The sequence below is a fragment of the Ambystoma mexicanum genome, chromosome 13, assembly GCF_040938575.1.
Source record: "Ambystoma mexicanum isolate Mex_15411 chromosome 13, UKY_AmexF1_1, whole genome shotgun sequence".
Classification (NCBI taxonomy): domain Eukaryota; kingdom Metazoa; phylum Chordata; class Amphibia; order Caudata; family Ambystomatidae; genus Ambystoma; species Ambystoma mexicanum.
Window position 1 is genome coordinate 670,161,128 of NC_090938.1, and position 27,682 is coordinate 670,188,809.

The 27,682-nt window shown below is 46.7% G+C and overlaps 1 protein-coding gene across 4 annotated transcripts in view; it reads left to right on the plus strand.

Annotated features, from left to right (window-relative positions):
- The window catches only part of MLLT6 (MLLT6, PHD finger containing), a 1,444,709-nt gene that overhangs the window by 872,142 nt on the left and 544,885 nt on the right, over nt 1-27,682 (plus strand). For 2 of the 4 annotated variants that reach the window (XM_069634689.1, XM_069634688.1), the window contains exons 8-9: nt 6,291-6,389; nt 13,542-13,710. In XM_069634689.1, coding sequence (XP_069490790.1) covers nt 6,291-6,389; nt 13,542-13,710 — 268 coding nt within the window. The remainder of the gene's footprint in view (nt 1-6,290; nt 6,390-13,541; nt 13,711-27,682) is intronic. The other 2 variants (XM_069634691.1, XM_069634690.1) reach the window with 1 other exon arrangement.

Here is a 27,682-nt window from a genome sequence, read left to right on the forward strand (position 1 = left end):
TAATTTCTCAATTTCTGAAAGGGCTCACTAATGTATTCCCTCCGTCACCGTTCCAGGTGCCCGGTTGGGATCTGAACCTTGTTCTCAAGTTTCTAATAGGTGCTTCCTTTGAGCCTCTGCATTCTTTTCCTTTGAGACTGTTAACTCTTAAAACTGTATTTTTAGTTGCGGTCACTTCCGCTCGCAGAGTGAGTGAGTTACAGGCACTTTTAGTTAAGCCACCCTTCACTGTGTTTCATAAGGACAGGGTTGTCCTTCCTTTCTTCCGAAGGTGGTGTCGGAATTTCATTTAGGCCAGCAGGTTATTCTTCCGGCATTTTATCCTCCTCTGCATCCTGGTAAGGAAGAGGAGAGGCTCCATAGGCTGGATCCTAGGAGAGCTTTAAGCTTTTATATTTTGTGCATATCCAGGGTCAGAGTGGACGATCAACTCTTTATTGGTTACGCTGGAAGGCGTTTGGGACAAGCTGTTACTAAGCAGACTTTGTCTTGTTGGATTATCCTGGCAATTTTGAATGTTGCCGCTTGGCGGGTAAGGAACCTCCGGTAGGCTTGCAGGCCCATTCTACCAGGGGGATGGCTGCCTCTACTGCCCTGCACAGGGGTGTTCCTATTCGTAACATCTGTGATGCAGCCACCTGGGCTTCGGTCCATATTTTTGTACGTCACTACTCCCTCGATTCTATCCGTGGGCAGGATCTGGCCTTTGGCAAGGCAGTCCTTTACTCTGCAATTTGATTGGGCATTCTAAATTTCTATATTCTAAATTCTTTTCCCATCTCCTTACGTTGGTACTGCTTTGGGAGTCTGTGATAGATATGGAATACGTCGGATGACCCAAACCCCTCGAAGAACAAGTTACTCTCTTTCCTGGTAACGTTCTTTCGATGGGATGGTCCGACGACGTATTCCATATCGTTCCCTGCCTGCCTTCCCCGCTACAGAACTTCTTATGCGATTGCAGCTTATGTTTCCGCAAGGCTTTCTGTGGTCATACTGGCAGTAGTTTGGTGCCACAAGTTCTGGGAAAAAACTACAACTGAGGCTACGGGCTTCGTGCGTCCTACTTATAACATCCGGTGACGTCGGAGGAGGTCCTCGAAGACGGCGTATCAACGTCATCGAAGCAGGACACCGAAAGATTTTCCGAAGCAGCGCAACTGTGGTGACTGTCATAGATATGGAATACGTCGTCGGACCATCCCATCGAAAGAACATTACCAGGTAAGAGAGTAACTTGTTCTTCTTACCTGCCCCTAAACTCCCTAAATTACATTGTCCTCTAACCCTTGGAACTGTTCACTGGACCCCAGAGACCGTACCCTACACTAACTTTTTCCTGCATCACAAACTGTCTCAGAACTTTCCTGAACTTTTAGGCATAAGGCCCCAGACAACTTAGGGAAGGACTTTTGAAGTTACGGTAATACTCTGCGGACCTATAGTACATAACATAATCTGCACTTTCTTTTACTGGGGTTTGATTTGTGTTATGCCCTAATGCAGTGACTGTATATATGCAATCTATTATTAGTGTTGTGATATTTCTACCCGTTAGTCATTTTTCATAGTGTTATTTGGCCATAAGTAAATAACTATTTTTATACATTCTGTCTAAGTGTAATTTGCGATTCCCATTGTGTGTACTCATTGTGTACCCTTTACAAGCGCACCACCTCTTGAGACTTGTTTTGTTTGTTTGCTTTATTATTTATAATGCGCGCCAGACCCAAGAGTATCAGGGCGCAAGAGGCGTCAAGAAAGTTTTCAGCTTTGGTTACATTGCTGTGTAGTCATATACAAAATATACAGATTATGTACAAACAGAATTTAATAGGGCAGAACGGGGAAGGAAAAGTGGCATATGTGTGAGGCAGTCAAGTGTTAGCAGTCATTTTCCTTAATCCATTGGATGAGGTTATGCCTAAAGTGTGGGTATGACTGATCTACCTTTAGGGCTGGAGGAAGGGAGTTGTAGTGTTGGGCGGCTTTAACCTGGAAGCTGCTTCCTCTGGGTTTTGACACATTTGAATCTAGGCACAGTCAAGAGGTTGGAGTTGGCAGTTCTAGTGGGGCGGTTGGAGGACTGTCTTGAATCTGTCTAAAGTATTGTGGGGCAGCGTTATTAAGACATTTCTGTGTGAGTGAGGCTACTTTTAATGAGATTTTCTTTTTTGTGGTAAGCCAGTTGTTCTCCTTATGTCGGAGATGTGAGCTTTTTTAGAAATGCTCGATGCTGCTCTCAGAACATTATTTTGTAATAAATCTGGATTTTGTTATATTTATTGCTTCCTAGATATAGGGCGTTATAATAATCCAGGTTTGACAAAATCAAGTCTCTTGCCAGGGTGGTGCAGCTGTTTGTGGAGAGGAAAGGCTTGGCTGCTCTGATTAGTTTGCATGTGTAGGCGGTAGAGGAGACCATAGAATTGACCTGTCCGTTGAATGTAAGGGTGGCGTCTAGGTAGAAACCTAGAGTTTTGACTTCCTTGGCTACTTTGTTAGTATTACCATCTATTATAAAGTTGGTGTAGATATGGCCAAGTTTGTTGATGTTGGAGGTGTTGCCGAGGATTATGAATTCCGTCTTATCATTCAGGCATAGACCATGAGAGGCTATCCATGCCTGCATGATGAGGTACACTCTGTTCACTAAGGCCAAATCTGTGTTGTAGTCTCCCGTCGACGGTATGAGGATCTGGGGATCATCAGCATAGTTAGTGTAGGTGATACCAAGACCATCGAGATCATCAAAAGGGGGATATGTGAATATGTTGTACAGGGTAGGGGAGACGCATGATCCTTGGGGCACTACGCATGTAATGGGTTTGGGTTCGGCAGACGCTGAGGATGAGAAAACACGCATGGTCCTATTGTTTAGGAATGATTGTATCCACCCTATCGCTTCTTGCGAGAAATGAGCGGCTGAGTCCAACTGGTTGCAGAGGATTTTGTGGTCCACTGAATCAAACGTCGCTGATAGGTCGAGGAGAAGTAGTAATGCCGCTTTGCCATTGTCTCGAATTGTGTCAATTTGTGCCTTTAGGTCAATTAGCGCTGTCTCTGTCCTGTGCTGAGGTCTGAAACCGGACTGCCGGACTCCTAGGCGATGATTTTGTTCTAACTATTGTTGTATTTGAAGGGTTGCTACCTTGTCTAGAATTTTAAGAAGGAAGGGGACTTGAGTGATGGGTCTGTAATTAGTAGGTATGAATGGGTCCAGTGTTTTTTAGTAGTGGGAGAACCCACGACTTTCAGGTTGCTAGGGATGGCACCAGGGGAGAAGGAGGAGTTAATGAGCTTCGAGATAAATGGTGATAAGTCTCTGGCTGCATCCTTTATGATTTGGGCTGGGCATGGGTCACCTTGGCAGTTTGAAGGTTTGAGGGCGAGTATGACTTTTTCGACCTCTAAAATGGTTACTTTGGAGAAGCTAAAGCGAAGTGGTGGGTTTTTTGAGGGTTTTGGAGTGGGTGAGGATTTGCTAGCTGCAGGGGTAGAGTGATGAGGGTTTCTTTTTCATTGGCAATTTTGACTTGGAGGGCCGCTACTTTATTGGAGAGGGCATTTTGGGTGCTGGTGCACCACATTTTATCTTTAACGCAGGTATCTGGAACTGGGATGGGAGTTTCCAGTTCTTTAAGGATAGTGAACAGTTCTTTTATACTTGAGTTTGATTGAGACTTATCCTAGACCCTCATCACTGCTACCTTGAACTGCTTTGGCTACAGCTCCCCAGAGTTATCCCTGTCACAATATAGGTTGGCCAGTATAGAAAATCAGTCCTAACACTGCCTATGCATCTCTCGCCATAACCCCACCAAATCTAGGGCCTCTGCAGTGACGCTGCCGCTTGCTGTTTCAGTAGAACTGTCTTCCCCGTACTATCCAGTTCAGGGGACAGTTAAAATCCCCTCCCCATATGAAGAGTCCCTCCTGGTCCCTGTCCACCTCCCATCCCCCAAACCTGATTCAGTACATACGGCAAGCAATCTTTATAGTCTACATTGAGTGTATAGGAATTGACTGCACATAGATCACTCCAATGTACCAAGATGCACCACCATCCTCCCAACTTCAGTCAACACCTTATTCACCTGAATGGGAACCCCAGAAACCGCCCAAATCAGGACCCCTCTAGCATACGATGAGTAGGATGTCCCCACAACCATTCCCCCCACCAGCTCCTGAGCAAGTCCAAATCCTTCTGCTCTGTGTGAGTCTCTTGTAGCATAGCCAGCTGAACCCCATGCCGCCTCAGTAACCCCCCAACTTGATGGCACTTAAACCTTTTACCTAAATCCCTAACATTCCAAGTCCCAACCTTCAGGCAATCGCCTCCCTTGCTAGTTTCACCAATCGGCCCATCCATGCAAGTCCTTCTCTACATCACACACAAACTGTACGAAAGAAACAATCTCATCCTGCACTGTCAACCCAACTACAAACCTCGTAAAACTAGGCAGACTCGCCCCAACTGACTGCTCAACTGACCCCGGAGCAGGAGTACTGAGGTGATTGAGGGAAAAGCTCAGGCAACCCAATGGCAGGCAGGGGGTAGGGCCCTCTTATCCTTGCTAGCGAACTCTGGAGAAGGCACTGTGGACAGAAACTCAACCTCGGTCTCCTACTACTCGGAGGCCCAGTGGCGGCGGTAGACCTACTAAGGAAGATGCAAAGGGTGTTCTGTCAGACCCAGTGATGAAAAAAGACAAACTATAAGAACACGTGAGAGAAATTGTTGAGCTAAGCCTGAAACTTGACGTGAAAGATCCAGAGCAACATAAAGAAGCAGGGTGCAGGAAACCTTTAAGCTTAATGGACAATCACAGATAAGCATGGTGCGAGATACCCTTAAACCGAATGGACAATCCCGGATCAGCAGGGTGCGGGAAACCCAGTAGCCTAAAAGGAGCAACACAAGCCTGCCTTGGAGAGTGGAGGGGAAACTCTTGGAAGTATATTTTTTCCTTGATTTGGGGAGACCTGAAAGGAATTCAGAGAAATGTCTAAAATGTGTTTGAAGGTTCTCATTATTTGGCCAACCTGTATCCCTCCTGGTTTGTTGAGCTTTGTCACCTTTGTGACAATTCACTTAAAGGTCGCTCTAAAGAATAAAAACTGCAAAAGACATGCGTACAATCTTGACTAGTGTTCCCTGCGCTGGTGAGGGACAAGAGGCAGCACAAGGTAAGTAGGCTGGGGGTGAGGGGACGTGGGGTAGCGTACTAAACTGATTCCCGGCAAAGGAAGATGTGTCCTCCCTCTCTGACGAGGCTCAGAGCAGGATCTTCACTCTTTGGTAAAGACCCCGTCTGAGCCTCCTCATTGGCAGGAAGGCTGCCCCCCACCTCGCCGGGTACTAACATAAGACAAAAAGAAACCTATGCGCTTTTACTTTTGCTCTAATTTGAAGGAAAAGGGTACTTGCAGAAAAACGAACATATTGGCTGTGTGTTTTACAGAGTAGCCATCCCAGGTGGAGCCTGGCGGACTTCCTTTCAACACTCCACCTGTCCACCCCTCCGTCGTCCCCACCCCCCATGTCCTGTGGTGTTTGTCTCATCATGCTGGACTTTAGAGACTCTTTGAGGCTTGAAATTGGTAATAGTCAGGACCTCATATTTTGGTATTCAAAGTACGTGACATGCAGTAGCCCTTCTTTGCTCATGGCATATTATAAATTATATTTACTTGTCAGTGTGCGTTGTGAACAGTGTTACCCTGAAGTGTTGTAGGTACGTTTTTGCTGTGCATCAGATCTGAAACTGGAGCCTTGGTCATTTTCCATTCTCAAACACTTTTTAAAGAAATAGATACGAATAAGCAATAACCAGGAGACTGAGTCAAAGGGGGTGATAAAAGCACTCTCCGTCAGGCAGCGCTACTAAATCATGACTGGGATGTTAAAAGTGACTGGTATAGTGTTAGTGTCTTGAGAGTAGAGGAAAAGTTGCTTTATTTTATTGCTTGGAGTTCTTTTCCAGCAGTGATTTTCTTTCACCTTCATGTCAAAGGTGGCCTCAACGCCGACAAACTATGTCCATCAAAATGTGAGTCCAACCTTTGTACCTACCATATTGCCATTCTTTCCATTGTTGGACAAGTTCTCCTAGGCTACGGGGTATCAATCCGTGGCAACCTAATTAGTGTTGTACCGTAAACTTTCAAGTGACCTGTGGCATCCTCTGGTGGGAGTGTGGTGTAGGGGTGGCTTGAAGTGCCTCTAGGTAGGTAGGATTTGTATTGAGCCATTCCGCTGTCAATGAGACTTTTTTGCCTTCATACAGAGTCGAAAGGACAGGGAGAAACCAAAGCAAAGGCACAAGAAGCATCCCGAGTCCCCAGGCCTCCTCACTCCCCCTGCTGCTGTCATTCCCACTGCTGAGGTGAGGATGTCTTTCTGTATTTGGGTTTGCTGCAAGCATCCACAGACTCACTTACTGTACTGATGATTTTATATATGTGCAAGTCTACACGAGTCTGTGCATGTTTGTGTTCTTCTCAACCCTTTTTTTTGGTCACAGTTCTTCCCAGATTAGGTTTGTTTGTATGGGTTAACGTTGAAATTCATCATTGAATAGTATTATTGGGATAGTTTTAAGTGTGAAGGAAGGAACATTCGAGACGGTTGTGAGAGGTTGGGGCATTGGGAACAAGAGGGAAGGAAAAAGAGAGCTGGTATGATGACATATGCATCTGTATGTTATAAACGTTTAGTAGTGAAGTATTATTTGATTTCAGAGGGTTACACTGGTTCTGTTCATTCCTCATTAACTGTCAATAGTTATTGAACTACATTAAGTAGTGCACATCATATGGTCTGAAGATTGCATTAGTAATTCAAGTTCAGACAGACGCATTGCTGTGATTTTTAGAAACGTAAAGACCGTCTGAAGGCAGGTACCAACAAGCTAATTCTGTCATGATATTTTCGTCCCAACGTTTGACGTAATGCTGCCCGTTAATACTCCAAGCTATTTGTGAATCCCCGTTCTTTTTTTAAAAATCATTGTCACTATTCTTCAGTGGATAGATTATTTTCAACCCTACGGTTGCTGTGAGCCTTGCGTTTACATTCTACACCCCGTTAAAATTAAGCTGCATCATCCCATATGCTGGAATACGGCACTGGCCGTAGGTGCTAGTATACTTCTTAATCATGCAACCACTCGCTTCTGTCAGACGGCAAGCCAGATATGTTTGAGAATTGAATGCATTGTGCGGTGGAGCTGTAGGACTTGTTGAAGTGTGCTTGTGCTGTTGTTTCCAGGCAGTGCTTTGAGTGGGGCAGAACAGGGGCCCTGCCGGAGCCCCTGGTCCCACACAACATTGGCGGTACGCATTATCCCGCCGCTGCCCCAGCTCTAACGGGAGATGCGCCCGCTATTATGTCAGGCAAGCTGAGGCTGCCTGGCACTTCTGTCAGTCACTGTAAATTCCTCTGACGACACCTCATCAGGGTCATCAGAGGAAGTTACCGTCCCCTTGTTTGCCCTCCCCAGGTGACTGACCCTTCGCAAATCCACTGGCTCTGTGATCTAATATGCAGATTAGATCACGGGGCCCGCGGGTTCGCAGAGGGTGAAAGGCGCCTCGGGCTCAGTGATCTATCTTCTCTGAGCAGAGCTCTGTTTTCAAAGCTTTATAAAATATGCCTTGAATTGTGTATGTTTCAAGCCATCTTTTATAAACGTAGAAATATTTCTATGTTTATAACAGACGGCTTGAAACATGCACAATTCAAGGCATCTTTTATAAAGCATTGTGGACGGACAAAGCCACCTTGCGTTTTGTCCGTCCTCAACAATTTATAAAAGATGCCTTGATTTGTTTACAGGTCAAGCCGATTTTTAGAAACATAGAAATATGTTACAAATGTCTGTTTATAAAAGGTGGCTTGAAAAGTACACAAACCATAGTAAGGTAAGCACACAAGTGTGCGTAACTTACTATGGTTTGTGCACTTTTCAAGCCACCTTTTATAAACCTAGAACTATGTAACATTGCTACGTTTATAAAAGATGGCTTAAAAAGTACACAAACCATAGTAGTACGCATACATACATATACATGCTCACATACATTTATATATTTGTTTGCGCACCTTACTATGATTTGTGCACCTTTAGGCCACGCCCACAATGAAAGCCATGCCCCCAAACAAGGGACCCCCCCCTTAATTTCTTACCCCACTTAAAGCACTGTTTCCAGGTGACACTGTAGCATACACAGGCCTTTTTGCAAAAGCGTGGTGGAGCTGTGGAGATTCTTGTCAAGTGAGATGGGGCTGGAAGCCTTGTAAAGTGTTATTTACAATGCATGTCATTGTAGAGGATGGTAACGTTTCAGTTTTTGCATACTAAATTGGCAAGGTCAGCCTTGTTGTACTGTTCAGTGGAGCTGTATGTGGTCCTTGTTTCAGAATGTGGTGGTGTGCAAGCTTGTTGCATACTTATTGGTGCTGTAGACCTCGTTCATGTTCCTTGCTGTTTTGGAATTGCAGCTTTTGTTTAATTGGGTGGAGCTGTGGGTGCATTTGTCCAGTGTATTGAAGTTGTAGACCATGGTTCCCAGTGGAGTGGAACTTTAGGCCTTTGTGAACAGTGATGTGGAGCTGTAGATCTTGTTGCACATATTAGCAGCGTTGGATTTTGTTGCATGGCATGGCAACATTGCAGGCCTTAACCCAGTGTATGCTGGAACTGCTGGCCTTGTTGTTTAGTGGCACGTTATGTGTTGCTGCCCAATCTAGGGGAAATAAAATGCCATGTTGACTATTGCGATGGAGATGCAAGTCATTTTTCCCAGTTGGCTGAGCTAAAGGCCTTGTTGAACGGTGTGATTGAGCTCTTGGCCCGACGCACTATGTGGTGGACTTGGAAGGCTATGACCCAAAGTGCAGGCCTTGTTGACACTGTGGTGGATCTGTGGACCATGTCCCACTGTGTGATGAACTTGGCAGGTATTGTTGCACTTCAGTTTTCAGAGTTGGGTTTTATTTTGAGATCTGTCCTTGAGAATATTGTAAGCTGTGATTGGAGGAAGAGTCTCCTTTCAAATGGAGAAGTCTTAGTTACTTACCTGTAACTGTATTTCTCCAGCATTGGTATCTTTCATAGATTCACATGCTTGAATATTTCCTGTCGTCAGACCGGGAATCCTGTTATTTAAATAATTATTAAAAAAATTAAATATATACATTATTTCCATAGAAATATGAAAGAAGATTGCCCATTATGGTTTGAGCCATTCACTTGTGTAGTCCCTCCACCTCACTTTGGTCCTTTTATAGCCTTAGCCAATGAGGTGGTGGGGTTTAAACTCCACCCCAGTCGGCCATCTTCAGATTTTGAACCGTAGAGACTACAGTATGATGGATGCTGAGCATAGGAGCATCCTCTAGGGGAGTCGGGTGGGCGCATGTGAATCTATGAAAGATACCAATGCTGGAGAAATACAGTTACAAGTAGGTAACTAAGACTTCTCCAGCATTGGATCTTTCATAGATTCAGATGCTTGAATAGAATACCAAGCAGTTAAAACATGCCCCCATCATATATGCATAGATATGCAGAAAAAACTTCTGCAAGCCTTTACAATACAGCAACACAAAGGTTACCCAGGGAAAGGCGGGACAGAAGGCTGATCTTACCTTATGCAAAGAGGTGGCGGAGCACTGCCTGGCCAACTGCAGATTCTTTATTGGTATCTTCTGATAGGCAGTAATGCTTGGCGAACGCGTGCAGAGCGCTCCAGGTACTGGCTCTGCCTATGTCCTTCAATGCTACCCCTGTGTGAAACGCCACTGAAGCTGCTCTCCCTTTGGTGGAGTGAGCCAAAGGAGGCTTGGTGAGGGGGTTGCCTTTAAACTGATGACAGTGGGTGGTACATTGAGAAACCCAATGTGCTAGACCTTTGTTTTGAAATATGCTGACCTTTAGTGCGGCCAGAGAAAGCAATGAACAATCCGTTAGAGGAGCGGAGCTCATTAGTTCTCGAAGTAAAACTTTAGAACCCTTGCCACATCTAGTGAAGTGGCTGCAAAGTTCTCTCTGCATCAGAGGTGTGATTCTGGAAGAAAGTTGGGAGGATAATGCGCTCTGTGAGTGTCATCTCTGACAAGACCGTAGGAAGGAATTTAGGATGTGTTCTCAGAATGACGCAGTCCTTATGGAACAAGGTAAAAGGAGGTTCTGATGATAAAGCTTGTAACTCACTGATCCTCCTGGCCGATGTGATGGCTACCAAGAAAGCCGTTTCCAGGATAAAAATGTTATGTCACATCTATGAATAGGCCCGTATGGTGGTTCCAAGAGAGCTGTCAGTACCGTGTTTAGGCTGCAGGCTGGGACCAATGTTGGCGTAGGTGGGTAAGTACGCATCAACCCTTTCAGGAAGATCTTGACAGCCGGCTGAGTGAGAAAGGACTGTTTATATGGATTTGTCATATATGCTGCTACGGCCGATAGATGAACCTTGATAGAGAAAGTCCTGCTTTAGCCAAATACAATAAGTAAGGTAGCACTTGTTTGACGGATGCGGTGAGTGGGTTCACTGATGTTTCACACCACTTGGAGAAATGAAACAATTTTCGGCTATAGGTGATCCGAGTAGAAGGAGCCCTAGAGGCCTTGATAATATCCCAGCAATCTGCAGGGAGATTCAGATTCATTAGCTTTCGCTGCAGAACCAGGCCTTGAAAGACGGGCTCAGTGGGTCGTGGTGGAGGACCTTGCGGTTCTGTTGCGTCAAAAGGTCCTGATGAGCTTTGAGATCAATCGGGGGCCAATGGGAGAGGAGTTGTAGGGTTGAGTACCAGATCTGACGGCCCAATCCGGCGCGATCAGGATCATTGAGCAGTTCTGTTCCTTCAGTCTGAGAGGGATGGCATAAAGGAATTTCCCTGTCCAATCCACCGAGAATGCATCTCCTATTGACCGATGATCTGGGTACCTGGAGGTGAATTTGTAGCATTGCTTGTTGGCTTTGGTGGCGAAGAGGTCGATTTGTGGATGACCCCATTGGGAAAATATTTGTTGGACTTCTTTTTCGTCTAGTTCCCACTCGTGAGATGTCGTGTAATCCCTGCTTAGCTTGTCCACTAGGACATTGTCCACTCCTGGAAGATGTTCCACTTTGATTTGAACTCTGTGGCGCAAGGCCAATTCCCATAGTAGTTGAGCTTCTTGTGACAAGATCTCTGACTTCGTGCCTCCTTGTTTGTTCGTGTAATGCATGGAGGCCGTATTGTCTGTCTGGATGGTCACCACTTGCCTGGCTAATACCGGGAGGAAGGCTTTCAGTGCCCACCGTATCGCCCTGAGCTCTAGAACATTGATGTGCAGTTGAGACTCCTGGGCAGACCAAGTCCCCTTGGTTTGGAGGTCCGCTAGGTGAGCCTCCCAGCCCGACAGAGATGCATCTGTCCTGAGGAGAAGGGTAAATGTTGGGGGACGGTATCCTCCCATAAACAGAGTGGTTGTTTCCATTGGCAGTCCAGAGTCTCCTGAATTGGTCCCATGCGAAGCCTGCAATTTGGTATGAGAAATATACACGAGGACATCATGCCCAGGAGAGATTTAAGAGCATACCGTGGTTACCCCTTTGTCTTGGAACCATGAGGTCAAGTGTAGAATAGCTGCTATTCTGTCTGCCGGTGGTTTTACCCTGGGAATGCTGGTGGTGTCGAAGTCCGCACCCAGGAAGAGTACTGTCTTGCTGAGCACTTGGCAGGATTTTGCTCCGTTTATTGAAAAACCTAACCCTTTTAAGGTTTATTGTTCTCGAAAACACCAGGCACGTGAGTTTGAATGAGCTTGCCCTTATCAACCAGTCGTACAAATATGGGAAGACTTCCGTTCCTGTCCTTCTGAGTTTTGCAGCTACAGGTGCCAGACACTTGGTAAAAACTCTTGGTGCTGTCTTTAAACACGGAATTGAAAATGTAACTCCCCTATTGCGAACCTGAGTAACTGTCTGTGGGCAGGATGAATGGGAATGTGGAAATAGGCGTCTTCCAAGTCTAGAGTGGCCAGGAAGTCGTGCCGGTTTAGCCAAGTTGGGACGCTTTGCAGGGATGGCATCTTGAATTTGATGCGTTTGATGATTGTGTTGAGTGATCTCAGATCCAGTATCGGTCTCCACTGACCGGTTTTCTTTTTGATCAGAAAGAAACAGGAGTAGAAGCCTCTTCCTTTTTGTTGGTCTGGGAAGAAGAGGAATGGTAGTGACTGTTTTATGTTTGTCCCTGTGCTCGGAAAGCACTGACCTTTTCTCTTCTGATGTGACTTGTAATTTGAATAGGTTTGCAGCTTTGCCGATAATGGTATGAAACGAGACCAAATCATCAGGTGGTGAAGAGTCTCCTGGTGAGTCTTTCTTTCTAGGTTTTTCAACAATGTAATAGTCCCATTTGCTATGAGTGTCAGCCTCATGCGTAATCTCCCCTTCCACAGGGTCTGAGAAATCCCTGAAAGGATCCTCTTGCCAATCTGAGACCGATGCGGTTGATGGCACAACCGTAGGATCTCTAACAGGTGATCTTGGCCGGGACATTTGTCGGTGAAGCACTAAGCATCCTGCTCCTGGATCTGTGCGGGGGCTCAGGTGAACATGCTCTTTTATGTGGTCTGCTCCTGGAAGGAGAATCTCTTGGTGTGCTGTGTTGAGGCGAGATGTCCCTCTGGAGATCTTGCATCCTTCGGTATGGATGACCTACTCTTTTCCCTTTGACATCGGTTGAATTCGTCAATGATCCTCTGCATCGACTCCATGAGTGTTGGATTGTGAGGATCGGCTGGTTCCTCCATAGTTGGAAATATATATATTTAATCTAACAAAGAGAAAAGATTTGAAAAAGCTCAGAGCTGGAGGATTCCCTCTGTGCGGTGAAAAATCTGAACATGGCTGACTTGGGCAGAGTTTAAGCCCTGCCACCTCTTTGGTTAAGGCCATAAAGGACCAAAGTGAGGTGGAGGGACTACACAAGTGAATGGCTCATAGACCATAATGGGAAATCTACATTCATATTTCTATGGAAATAATGTATATATTTAATTTTTCAATAATTATTTGAATCACCAAGGATTCCCGGTCTGACAACAGGGAATATTCCAGCATCTGAATCTGTGAAAGATCCAATGCTGGAGAAATGAGGTTTTCTCGGATCGCCCAATCACTGGTACTTGAAGCACAGATCATCTGCTTGTCGATCCTTGCTCAAAGTCGGTGCTAATAACGATAACTGGGGAGCTTGCCCCATTATACTTGCTGACTTGTTTATGCCATATTAGTGTGCTGTAAATAACAGATGTTACTATTACTCAATTTAATGGTGCTCAATGTATCAATATTTGAAGGCTGAAATGCTGAGTCGGTGCGGTTTGGCTTTAAGCCTGTGATCGGCTGATTGAACAGCTATTGCCAGCGACACTTTGAGTTATCTCATCCTTCTTTAATAATGCTTTGTATTTTCTCAACTTGGATATCGGTTTATATGATATAAATCGAACACTTGCATTTTGTACCTTTTCTCACAGAACTCTGCTGACCAACTTGAAAGTGAAAAAGACAGCCAAGAGGTTGTCAAGACAGAGGTTAAAGGGAAGAAATCTTCAGGCCATGGCACTGGGCACCGTGGCAGAAAGACAGGAGGCGGAAAAGGTGTCTCCAACTTCTCAACTTCTGCAGGCAGCACGTTTCAGACAGGTAACTCTCCCAAATCACCGTCTAGAAACTTGTTGTCCCCCTGAATAGCAAACATAATCTTTTGATCATAACACAACGCAAGTCTGGACTAATTGACCATGCATGCAAGGTTAGCTTTCCAAGTTCCTTTTATTTAGATAACCACATTAGAAATATTCCCACAACATCAAGCCTAGCCTTGGTGAATCAGAAAGATACTCAACCTACTGACTCTTGTACTCTCAGACTCCACTGTGAGCGATGGCAGTCTTCATGATTTTCATCATCCATGCATGATGGAGCCTAACCTCCTTCCCAAAGGCAGTCAAAATATCCACATGGGGCAGGTTTTGTTGCAGTATAAATTGCTGTACCCGCATCAAGGTTTTTGGAGAGTACTGGATCCACTACCCCGTACACCTGGCAGGCTTACTATTGAACAGCAATATTGTTGTGGGTCTACCTTTTTAGATTATCTAGGAATGAGTTCTTCTTACTCTTGTGTGTGTGTAAAAGATGTACTCTTGCGTCCTGTTCCCTTTCCTCCATACTGCATGGGCGTCCCTTCCAAGGGACGGGAGACAGAACCTTTTTCAGCAGAAAAAACCTTCTTCCCCTTTAAATTTAGAGGCGCGCGGGGCTGTGACCCAGGGAGCATGCGCTGCACTGACTCCGCCCTCCAGCGCCCCACCTCAGTCCCCTTTTCCGCGTTGACGGGAAAGGGCCGAATTCACCAGCGCTCCTTGGTTTGGCTTCGCCATGTAATTCCATGCGCGGATACTTCTTTTCTTTCTTTTTTGTCTTTCTTATCATTCAGGTACTCGGTCCTCAGGCAGCATGCGCCTCACCAGCGCATGTCAACTTCCACAGGGTTCAGCAGGTGTCCATCCTGCAACAGGCTCTTCCCAACTTCAGACCCCCACGCCTTCTGCCTATGTTGCCTTGGCCCAGACCATGGTTGGTAAGCTTGTACAGCGTGCAACGCCCTGTCATTGAAATCGCTGAAGAACAGACTAGCCAGGTGGAGGGACCTCTTCCAGAAGTCTCCTCCAGAGGACCTCAAGAACTTTGTGAAATATCGAGCCAGGCCCAAGGTAGGGCCTCTATTTTCCATCACACCCCGCATGGGAGAATCCTTCCCAATGAGTCACCCGCGTGGGAGGAACCGCTCTGGTTCTTGCACCAGCACGCGCACTGAGGCTGGTACAGCTAACGGCCTACTGGCCGAGGGATTCTCGGATCCTCCCAGTGACAGTGCTGAGGAGCTGTGCCCTTTTACCAGCATTCTGTCTGAGGGGCCACGCCCTAGTACCGGCAATACTGTCGAGGGAATGCTTAAACTCAGCTCTACTGTTCCAGGCCCGAGGAGCAGGGTAGGCCTCGCGATCCACACTAAGAGTCTTGGAGGAGTCTGGGCCCAGCGAGCCAAGCAGCACGACGCTGGCACGTGACAGGCAGCTCGACAAAATGGCCGCCGCGACAGACATCAGCACCCATCTGATGGCATTCCAGGAGTTCAGCTAAGAACGAGTGTCAAGGTGGGACTGGCCACAACCAGGAACGTGGCCTACAGCCTATCCTTCATTTGTGCAGGGCAGGTTGCGTCCTTACAGGCAGGGTATGCAGTGGCTCCAGCAGCCTCTCGCTACCCCGTCTGTACCCCCTACCACCTCTCTAGCCTGTGAAGATGGGTTCTTCGGGAGATTCCTCGGGCTCATGAAGTTACCTCAGATGGGGGTTCTCCTCAGGGACGCCATCAGGGACGTTCACCCTACAATGCTACCGGCACCACAGGCTCCGTACCAGTCTTCGCCTCTGGACCCCGTACCCCATCCTCCAGCTCCTGCACCTACGCAGGATCCTCCTGACCCAAAGGATACAGATGAGAATCCTGATACACCATCCTCAGCAGGGCCTTCCACAAACGTCTTGCAGGACTGGCAGATTCCTGGGCCTACCCCAACCCGAGGTGGAGCAGCCGGCAGAGGGGGTTCTGGCTGAAGTCCTCACACAACGCTCCTCTGCCAAAATGGTTATTCCACTGCAGACCAATGTAGTCTCCCTGGCCAAGAAGGGTTGGCTCAAGCCCCACTGTGTCCAGCCGGTCAATTGATGCCTGGATGCCAAGTACAGGCAGATGGAGGGGGATACACTCTTGCTATTGCCCCATCCTCAGCCACACTACGTGGTGATTGCCGCGTCATCACTTTACTCCAAGCCTCAGTCGTCCTCAGCCTCCTCCTCGACGACGCTGCTAGGCAAGGAGGAGAAGAGCTTGGAGGCGTACGGGAAGAAGCTGTATTTCAATGGGTCCTTGCATCTTTGTCAGGCCAACGCTGATGCCATGCTGGCTGCTGCTAACCAAAGGTTATGGCGGGAAATTGCGGCCTTCCTCCCGGAACTCCCTACTCAGATCCAATCACGTTTTACGGCGAGACTGGCTGAGGCCAAGCTGGTGGCACAGGACCTCATGGAATCCACCTTGGCCCATATTGACACCTCTGGCCATGCCATCTGTATCGCCACGGACATGAGAAGGACAGCCTGGCTCAGGGCCACAAAATTCAACCCAGATGTCCAGGTACGCATACTTTTGCTGTTCGAGTTGGGAGACCTCTTCCACTCCACCACGGACGAGGAGATGGACAAAAAGAAAAACGGCTCACAAACGGTCATGTCTTTATCCATCTTCACAAAGACCACGCCCAAGTCGTACACCAGTTACACCAGTTACAGCAGCGCTCCGACAGGGGGCGTAAGTATGGAGGGTTCCACAGCACATTTCTGGCGCCAGAATTTTTCGGACCCCTTGATCCTCTCAGTATTATCCACGGGGTACCGCATACCGAACCCAGCCTCTCCTCTGTCCTCCCCTCCACACCCTCAAGTTGGGACAGCAACTGGTCGCTCATAGAGAGCCACACAGTGGAGGAAGTCCCAGCCTCCCAGCGAGGCTTGGGCTTTTACTCCAGGATTTTCGCCATTCAGAAGAACCACCATGCAGGCCTGAGAGTTGTGCTGGACCTTTCCACCCTCAACCTCCCCTTACCTCTACAAAAATTCAAGATAGTTACGCCAGCCTTTGTGCAAGGGAGACTGAATGTGCTCCCTGGATCTGAAGGACGCGTACCTACACGTCCCGATTTGGCAGCCCCATCGTTTTTTCCTACGGTTCAGGATCATGGGCTACCATTTCCAATACAAGGTCCTCCCTTTTGGCCTCAACTCGGCCCCCAGGGTCTTTACCAGGCTCATGAATACGGTGGCTGCCCTGCTCAGAGCGCACAGCCTCCACATCTACCCATACCTCGACGACTGGCTTGTTGGGGCTACATTTCCGGAAGCAATTCACCACTCTTCCCATGCCCTCATGAACACACAGCACAATCTGTGCTTCTCGCCTAATCTCATGAGGTCACAGCTGCAGCCCACGCAGACTCTGACATTCTTGGGCCTCATCTGGGGCATGTGCTCCGAGAAGGTATTTCCGTCGGAGGACAAGATCTCGCCCATCAAGTGGGCCACCACCCACTTCCTCAGCAGAGAGGTGACATCGGCATGGTGGTATCAGCATCTCCTGGTTCTCTTGGCGGCGGTCCTATTAGCCGTCCCACACACGAGATTGAGGATGAGGAGGATTCAGCTGCAATTCGCTGCCTCATGGAACTAGGAGCAGGGCCTCAATCCGAGATGATCACCATTTCCTCCATCTCTCCACCTGGTCCTAACATGGTGGTCCGGGACTGCAACCTTCGACGGGCAAGCCCTTTTGGCCGCCCACCCTGCAGGCCACCATCACCTCAGACCCCTCGCTAGAGGGCTGCGGTGCCACCCTGGACTATCCTCGGTCTACGGTTCCTGGACTTAACAGGAATACCACATCAATTGGTTGGAGCTGAACACCATCTGGCTAGCGCTCAGAGCATTCCTACCACTTCTCAGGGGCAAGGTTGTCCTCATCCAGACAGACGACTCGACCAGCATGTACTAAGTCAACAAGCAGGGAGGCACCAGATCCCCTCTGTGCAGAATGGCAATCAGCATGTGGGAGTGGGCCCTGGAAAAGGACATCTACCTCACGGCAGTCCATCTCCCGGGGGGAATCCAACCTGGAGGCGGACAGGCTCAGCAGGTTGGGAGCGGACAATTACGAGTGGCAGCTAAACAACCTCGTTATTCATGAGATCCTCAACGGGTGGGGTCATCCCCAGGTGGATCTCCTTGCCACCTGGCACAACAAGGATTGCCATCAGTTTGCCTCCTGGCAGGGACAGCGCCCCGGCGATGCATTTCGTCTTCAGTGGAACGGCATGACGGCTTATGCCTTCCCGCCCACTGCGCTGATTCACAGTGATTTGCAATATCAAGGAGTCTCGCCAGCTCAACATCATTCTAATACCTCCATGGTGGCCGCCCAGATTTTTGGAGCTGCTCAGCCTCTCGGAGATGCCTCCGATTCACGTCCCGACGGGCCCAGCACAATCTTCTGGTGCAGCAGGGAGGCAGGGTCATCCAACCCGCGCCTCAGAAACTAGCCCTCACAGCGTGGTGCCTGATCAGGTAACGCTGCGGCACCTCAGCCTCTCCCAGGCTAATCTGCAAATCATACAGGGCGCAAGGAGCAAGGCTACCAGGGCCCAGTATAAAAGTAAATGGATCAGGTTCTGTCACTGGGCAGACTCAAAGTAAATCGACCCCCTGGCATGTACTTTGGACGACGTGTTCTCTTTCTCGGTGCACCTCGTCCACTCTGGTGTGCTGGCAGACACCGGCCGTACATATCTCGCAGCCATCGGGGCTTACAGGAACTCGGAGGAGGTGGTGATCTCCTCCAATCCTATCGTCATGAAACATTTGACGGGGCTCGCAAGCCTCTATCCGCCCATCAAGAGGCTGCACCCTGTTTGGAACCTTAACATAGTCTTGGGCACCCTCGCGCACAAACTGTTTGAGCCAATGGCGTCCGCGGACATCGGGCTGGTCACCATCAAGACGGCCTTACTAGTCGGCCTCACCTCACCTCGGCTCGTAGAGTCAGCGAAATCCAGGCGCTGGTCACCTCAGAACTATATACTACTTTTCACAGGGACAAAGCAGTCCTGCGGACACACCCAGCATTTCTGCCCAAGGTGCCGCCTGCTTTCCACTTGAACAAGGAAATAGTCCTTACTACTTTCTTTGCCAAACCTAAGGACGAAGCACAGTGTGTTGCACTGCCTGGATGTCAGGCGTGCCCTGAAATTCTGCTTGGACAGGACCTAGGGCTTCCGCAAATCAGATGCCTTGTTTGTCACTTTCGGAGGCTCAAGACCAGGCTACCAGGCCTCCATATCCCAATGGATGGTCTCGGCCATCAAAGAAGCGTACGAGGGCCAGCACAAGCCGCTTCCGGCCAACATTCACGCGTACGCAGTCAGGGCCAAGGCAACGGCCATCGCATTCGCGCCATGTCCCTTGACAAGTCATAAGCAGGGCGGCCACTTGGGCCTCTCCCTCGGCTTTCTGCAAGCATTACTGTTTGGATGCCGATGAGGCTTTCGGACAGGCAGTTCTCGGGAAACTATTCGCTTAAGCAGGTCTCCTCTCCACCCTGGGGCTGCATTCAGTTATAATCGCCCATGCAGGTTGGAGGAAAGGGGACAGGAAGTAAGAGTAATTATAAGTTACTCACCGTAGTGACTAACGTACTCTTAGTTCATAGTTCCCTTTCCTCCATACGTCCTACCATCCTTCCCCCGCCCCTCCTAATAATACTGGTGTCATTAGGCAATGTTAATCTATTGTTGACGCGTCAATGGGGACTGAGGTGGGACGCCGGAGGGTAGAGTCAGGGCAGCGCATGCCCCCAGGGCCGCAACCCTGCGCACCTCTAAATTTAAAGGGAAAGAAGGTTTTTTTCTGGTGAAAAAGGTTTCGTCTCTTGTCCCTTGGAAGGGACGCCCAGGCAGTATGGAGGAAAGGGGAAGGACTAAGAGTACGTTAGTCACTACGGTGAGTAACGTGTATCATTTCTCAGTATCTCCCCTACAGTTTTACACTTGCAATGTAGTGCCTTTTTATACGATTTAAATAGAAACACATTAAGAGTGCTTGCACTTTTTGTTTAGCGTTTATGTATATTTACTACATATGCAATAAAATATTGGTCAAACAATACACAGTTCCTAATGTAAGCAAAACCGTAGTTTAATAGATTCCCACTTGTCTATTCATTTCTAAAAGTTTAAAGCTCACTAATGTGTGTGTAGCCATATTGGCACAGTTAAACTTGCTATACTCAAAACCATGGTGCTGTCAGGGTTGATGAGCCCGGGGACAGGTGAGGGTATACTTACTATCCCCTGAATAACCCATTACATGGAAAATGTTAAAAACTATGTAAACGGTCCATGGCTTCAAAGTGTAGGTCTCCTGCAAGATTTCCCCTATTCCTACAAGATTTCCCCTAGTCCATCCTCTGTGCCTTGACAGATCCACTTATCCTGGCCAAACAAATATGAGGGCCAGCATAGGCTGTTATGCACTGTGCCGAAACTCTGTATCATGTTAAACTCAGTTTTTACCAAGCACAGATGTGGTTGAATGGCTGTTGAAGAAAAATACATCATGCTCTCTCTTAGGTCCTGATTTACAAACAGGTATTTCAATGGGATTGTCTTACTGAAACCTGCTTTTGTAAATCAGGACCTTACTGTGTTTACCATAGAAAAGACAAATATGTTTTGTAAAAATTGCTTACTTTAGCCCCCAAAATACTGAAACAATAAAAAAATAGAATTTGGTAAAAATGGCAAAGTGTGAGGTTTTAATCTCATGAGAAGTTTACTGTCTCAGGGTGAAGGCACCTGAAAGCTGTCTTCTCCTTCATACCAAGCAGTTTTGCTCTACTTCAGTTTTGCTGTTATGGAGAATATTCAGTTTCTGTGCTAATTCCCTTTAAACTTAGAGACCCCCAGCCATTTGTTGGAATCTGGGACCTTTTGGGTTTTAACCTCCTGAGTGAGGGGGCTTTTTTGTCACTCACTCGTGTCTTTTCCCTCTGACTAAGATTTTTCGTTCCTTATGTTTTAATGGAGTCTGGTAAACGCCACAGGTATCTGCTTTTTATATAGTGACACACAGCACCCTTTGTGTAGTGCCACTGAGGAGTCCTTTGGACTCAAATGTTAAAATAATTTTCCTTTGTGGGTCCAGCACACACCACCTAATGTGGAGTCCTGCGGGGGGTTACATGGTAACTCCTTATCCCACTTCTCATGTAGAATTTTGCTACACTAAATAACTTGAATGGCTGGTGGCAGTGGTTTCTTTTTTATTACCTTTGTGCAATGTATCTGCAGGCTGATTTCTCAGCTGCAGTACAGCACCGAAGGAGTGACCATTTTACCCAAATGACCCAGGTCTTCTTTTTTTTGCTATTTCTCATTTGTTAGTTCCTTCTGGGCTTTTACTCTGTCATTTAGATCAGGTTTGAAACCATTGTGTGTTTTGCCTTTGGCGGGCTTCAGCCTTGAAGCCCACCCAGGCTCCAGTGTGTCTGGGAAGGCAGGAAGTGAGGGAGGAGCTTGAAACTTCACTGGCCTTTGTTTATAGGCACGCCTGGCCAAAACCAGTTCCCACTCGGCGGGTGGCTGTCCTAGAGGATAACCCTCCTCCCTGTGTGATTGACAGCTTTGTGCTGTGAATGAATGTGATTTTGCATAAAAGGCGAGGGTTTTGGGACTACAGGCAGAGTCGACCACTGGAACATCAAATCTGAAGAAGCAGACGCAGAGAGACGACAGCAGCACCTTCCAGGAACGTGATCAACAGGGAAGCTCCTCCAAGGAGGAATTACTCCCTTAGTATGGTGGAACCAACTAGCCTAAAGACCTGCTTCGTTCTGGGCCAAACCCCTGTGTCGCTGTGACCTTCCTGGGCTGCCGTTTCCCAATACCTGGGCTACCTGGACCGCCAACGAGTGCAATGTCTGCAATGTCTTCACTAGAACGAATCTGGCCAAAACTTTGTGGGCATATTCAAGGACCTCCAGAAGCAGGAATTATTTGTCCAGAGTCCAGGACAGGTGGGCTAAGGAAACTCCACCCAGAGCTATTTGTTACTCTTTGAAACTGAGAAAGAGGTGCCAAAACCACAAAGCTGCTGAAACGAGTGGAATCCATTGCCTCAAGTGTTCCCTTCCTTTCCTCACCACGACCAAGATCCAGGAACAAGGTTCTGCATTGCTGCATCAAGAAGAGTGTCAGCTGCAGCATCTGCTTCAATTCTAAGGTACAGTGGGGCTTTGGGTTTAATCCCCTTTAGCCACATTTAGTGTTTCCTAGCTTGGGGAGTGCTCCTTTCTATCCTCTTGAATTACTGCAATTCACTTGTGCAGGCCTAACCGCTTGTGCAGCTCAATTAGGCTCATTGAGCTCCTGGATTTTTCTTCAATTAACTACTGACAGTTAAACTAACATTTTTTAAGACGATTGCATCAGAACTAGAAATGTCCTATTGACTTTGCCTGTCCTGGCTCCCTAAAGGCATCACTTCTGAACCCTACTGGCTTTGGCAGTGCTTGTTCCCTTACAGGTTTTAATTGTTTTATACATTTCTTGCTGCTATAGAAGACTGCCTACATCTCTCTGGGAGAAAATACTATTGCTACAGAGTTTTATTCTACTCCTAAAAGTGTTTCCCTCCAAATTTAATATTGTTTGGTGAACCATAAGTGCTATATTCTGATGTCACTCCATGCGCTGGAATTGTTTTAGGACAAAAAGAATGCACTCTCCTGTATTATTATTACTTGAATAACTTGATTCTGAAATTCTGCTTGATATTACCATTAGTTGCAGCATAACCTAGTGTGATTAATTTGTTTTGTGTGTATATATACATTTTAACATGACCTTTAACGTGTGTAAGCGGTTACTTATTTCTACTTATTTTATAGTACTGCTCTACAGCTCACAGTACCCCTGTCTAAGATAAGCCTGGCTGCTCAGACACTCTACCGACTTGTGTAGTACAAGCCCATGTTAAAAGTTGGGTCACTAATAACAAGCAGCATCCCACACCAGTTGCACTTCACAAAATCTTACCGGCCATTGGCCTCCAAATTATTGAAGCAGGCCTTACAAATCAGAATTTGACAAAATTGGCAAAGTACCCTCTCTGAGACGGAGTACTACTGTCCTGGTCAATGCATTAAATTAGCTGCTTGCTTTCTCTGTACTAGGTAGTCAAGGCTTGAGGAATCGGCTAGGTCCGTCATACGCTGCCTCCTTAGGCTTTTTCAGTATCGCAGCCTTTGGCTGCTTCTGCAATCTCTGTCCCTGCTGTCTTGTACAGTAGGTTTATAGAGACAGAAGCTCTCTCCTTCCACGCTCATCGGAACCACCTGTTTTTCTTTCCTATCCATTCCTGTCTAGCAGGTGTTTCTCTTATTGCTATCAGCTTATACTGGCATGTGAGTGTGATTCTTCTAATCACTGATTTTGATATATTGCTATAGCCATTCCATTTGCAAACATTAGCTTTGCAGAATGTTCACATTTCTAGCTGTCCTCCATCTTGGAAACTCCACCTAAGAATAGTGCCTCCCCCCTGCTGTCTCTTATCACGTGGATCAAAATGAGGATTTGAATAGCAGGAGCTGGAAGCAGCTCCTGGGATTTCGGCATCACATAGGAAGCACGAGCTACCTCTGATGAACCAGGAACTGTTGCATAATGTTTGGCAACTATAACTCACATATACGATGCACACCATACGTTTGTCAATTATATGCAACGTTATTTTTAAAATGTCTTCTAGATATGTCCTAATGCTCATTTATACACATTGAAACACACAGAATTAATGTCACATAGGTATGTTTGCATAGCACCAGGGGAGCCAAGCGTAGGTCCTGGTGTCAAGCCAATCACGCTCCCCTTGGCTATAACTAGGAGCTACATAGCTCCAGCAATTTTTTTAACCCTGTTATCAACTTTCCTTGATCACACCTGCATTATAGTTGCAGGCAGTTAGCATCTACTTCTGATGACTGACACTCCATGATTAAGCATTTTTTTGTTTCATGTTACATTTTCAAGATGGTGTCTATTTCAGATTGTTTTGAATAATGCGTTTGTTTCCTAATAAAATAAGGAGAGCTGACAATTTCGATCTGTGCACTCGTTTTGACATTGCGACAAACCATGTTTTCACAAATGTGTAATTAGTACAAGATAGATACAAGCCCGTTTCGTGCATTTCAAATGCAACTGAACGGTTCTAGCTTTAAGTCGGCACATCCCATGGCACTTGCTTTTACCAGTGTCAAATGCAGTGGAGAAGGTTTTAAAGATGATTTTGTATACATTGCATGTGTCTGCAAGGAACACATGTCAAAGCCAATAGGTCTAATGCACATACGGGAACATGCATTTCTCTGTGTGTTTATCAAAACCTGTGAATAGGCATTACTGCGAGAGTTACCCTTATCCTCCCACCGCTAGCAGATGAATACGGTAGCCCCCACTTCCGACTGTGATGTCTGAAAATCAATGCCAACATATTGACTGTCTTAAAAACCTGTGGACATATTCGGGAATAAGAGGTACATGTAGGAAAGTTCATGAGAACACTTCCCAAATAGTGAATCGTGAGGTCATCTCCAACTTCACATTGTTCCTTGAGGCTAATTAGGCAAACCTATGTTGATCTCAAAGATTGAAAATAACAGTGTACACTAGTTGTGCAATGTCACATGCGTGTGGGGTGTATAGCAACTAAGTGTTTGGATCCCTATCAGACATGCGGCAGTGAAAGATGATCTTGTCCCGATGCCATAGCCACATCTCTAAAGCTTGTTTGCACAGATGGGGTAACACCCCTACGCACCACACACTAGTATTGATTGTATCAATGTAAGCCAGCACTCTCAGTCCCGAAACTTGAAGCGAAATGCATTCAGGACCAAGGAGAGAGCGATTGGCTCAGGTTTATGTGCATGGGCGACTCTTCTACAAATAATGAGTAGTGGATACTTGCTTAGCATACAGTGCCTCCCCAGCCAGACTTGAGAATCCAATCTCATAGACTGCTTCCTATTGGGGAAGTAAGGATTAGCTAGCCATTGGGTATGCCAACCATCCCCAAATGAGCCAAAGTCCAAACCATTTGGATCTCCTGTAAAATGGGGACTAGATGAATCAAAGTTCGTTCTGTTGATCCAGGTAATGGGCAATAGTTTAGCATGATATGAAAATACATATCCCTGTCCTCAATCTCTGAAGAAGTGATGTATTACCAAATTCATTTTGTATGGATGGATTAGGAAGAGTTTAGCGATTTTCTGCTTCTTGATGAAGACAAGCTGAAGCATTCTTTATTGGAATTATTCTGGACCCATTTCATATCATGGAGAATTGCAACATTTGTCTGTTATGAGAAGGCACAGCCTCATCTCGACCATTGAATCGTCACCCGGGTAGTGGAACTACTGACCACGGTTAAGTATTTACTGCTCATAATCTTTGTCAGTGTTTGAAGGGCACTCATGTGCTTGAGACACATCTCTGTAAAGATCTGATACATCGCCATCTAAGTGGAGCGATTTTTCATGAAGATCTGCTGGCCCTAGGTCTGCGTAGGACCTACATGTTGCTTCATGAGTGTTGCACGCAAGGAGGCACAGGAGCCTGAGTGAGGGGTATTGGTTGTATCAGGAGACAACGAGGAGCCTGAACAAGGAGAACGATCGGGTAAAACTTGGATTGCTGAGACTGTCGAAAGTGAGAGGCGCCAGATTGGACTGTGCACAGAGTGAATTGGGAGTAGAAACGAGGGCAGCAAAATTGGGGGGTGGAGGGGATGGTGTCTCTCAGAGTTCAATACGTGCATGTCCAAATAATGAGAAAATAGTGTAATTCTGATATTTTGTCTTGAGTGCAAACGCTGTATAGCTTTGGCTTTTTGCATAGGATTTGCGTGTGCTACATGACTGTTACCACATAAGTCTCTCACAGTTTGTTTCAACCTTTTACATCAAAGTGATGGTCCAGAGGAAATAATAGCCTGAACAGTTGTCCATAACCATACAAGTGGATAGCAAACTCGTTGGTTCCTCGCCTCTTGCCTAGCAGGGTCATTCACCACAGTAGACGGAAGTTTCATAGACATTCGAAGGCTCTGTTTATAGGCACGCTACCAAAATTACCAGTACTCCTATGAATGGTTTTAATATGGTAGTTTTAGTCCAAACCTGTGGTACAAGCATGGTGAGGGATGAATGCATGGAGGCTGTCGAAACTGGCAATTCCCCCTTTAGCAAAGTTATCCTTGTTGGTGCTATCAGTCCACACGTGTTTTCTTGGATTTAGCCAGCCCCTGGTTCCCCCTATATGTGGCACTCTTCTGCGTACTTTGCTGGAGTTTGTTTCATGTGCACATTACTAGAAGCAAGTGCTACTGTATTTGTATTCGTTGCAGGGTACATGAGAAGTCGCTTTGTAGTGGTAACATTTCTGGAAATACCGTGGAAAAATGCGATTAGGCCTCTGGGAATTGGCACTGGGAACAAAAGGAGGATTCGTTTTGTTAAGCATCCTAGGACGCTGATAGGTGTTCACCAAACGGGCATGTTTAGCTTGACCCACGAGGACACATTGTTGCTGTTAAGCCAGTATGTATACAGCGTACCGGTGTTTGCGAGTGGCCACCACTTGGAAAAACATCTGCCCTGTCCCTCTTTCCCAGGTCAGAAAAATGGTAAGCCTGTAAAAAACAAAATTAATATTGAAGGCCTCTTAGTAGATAGTTAGCATTGGCTGTATAACAATTAAGTTGCCCTGCCCTCTGTTTGGTGCAGGCATCCGAAGGTCTGCTCCATGGAAAGTTAATAATATTGCATGTGTTGAAGGATTGCTTGTACTCCGCAGTGAATGTGAGAGTCCCCTTCTGGGATTTGTGCCTTGCATCAGTGGCATTCCTTGAATCCAATTTTATGCAGTTTTAAGTCAATGAATGAGCAAGGAGGCTGGCATACAAATTATGGGGAACAAAGTTATATGCCTTTTAAGTCCTTGCAACAATTCTCCTGGCAGAGGGAATGGGACTGAGGTAAGGGACATTGTGTAGGTGCGCTGGGGTAGGAACTCAAATGCGCTTGATACTTGTGCATGCACTGCCATATTTCCATCATCGTGGATACATATCGTTCTGCCCCAGCATAAAAGGATGCCAGTACCCTCTACTACAATGGACACCCGTGCACTTCTCTTTCATTATTCCTTAATTCTGTCTCCTAGAGAAAATTCTACTTCCCTCGTTGTCGCCGGCAGATATTCAACAGTTTGGCTCCTACAAACCACTATTTTCCTTTACGCCCTGTACTAATCACCACCTACTCGCCATAAAGATAACTGCATAGCACTTTCACAGGCCGGGACCTCGCCTATCTTATTCCGGAGAAGTAACCAAAGCACACCTCTTTCCTCTGCGCTGTGGTTACTAATCTTTTTTTTCCAACCAATGTATCTGCCCTACCACAGGATTTACTGTACCATACCAAACAGAAATAATTGTGAATTCTTCCCCTATGACATCTATGTACTGCTAAGAAAATCTCCCATCCCTGTACCCTTCAAAGAGGTAACCATATCGCCTGTTATTTTAGTGGGGTAACAATTTTTCTCTCTTACAAGGTAGATGTTGGGTCTCCATGGTTTTTCCTCTTAAAAAAAAAATATCCTTGCTTCTTCCTATGTCAGACGAGTGACTACGCCGCTCCCCCCAAGAGAAGTAACTGCCTGTGTCTCGTGAAAATACGTTTTCGAACTTCTCAATTCCTAGAGATACCAAGTAATCCTGCTTCTGCAGTTAGAGGGCCAGCATTTCTGGCACTCTCGCATCGTAACCTTTCCCAGTCCTTGGGAAGGAGCCTACTTGACACTCTGCTTGTCTGGTGTTAACTTGTCCTTCCTTTGTGGGTTCCTCCCACACGGGTTCTCCATGTTTGTCC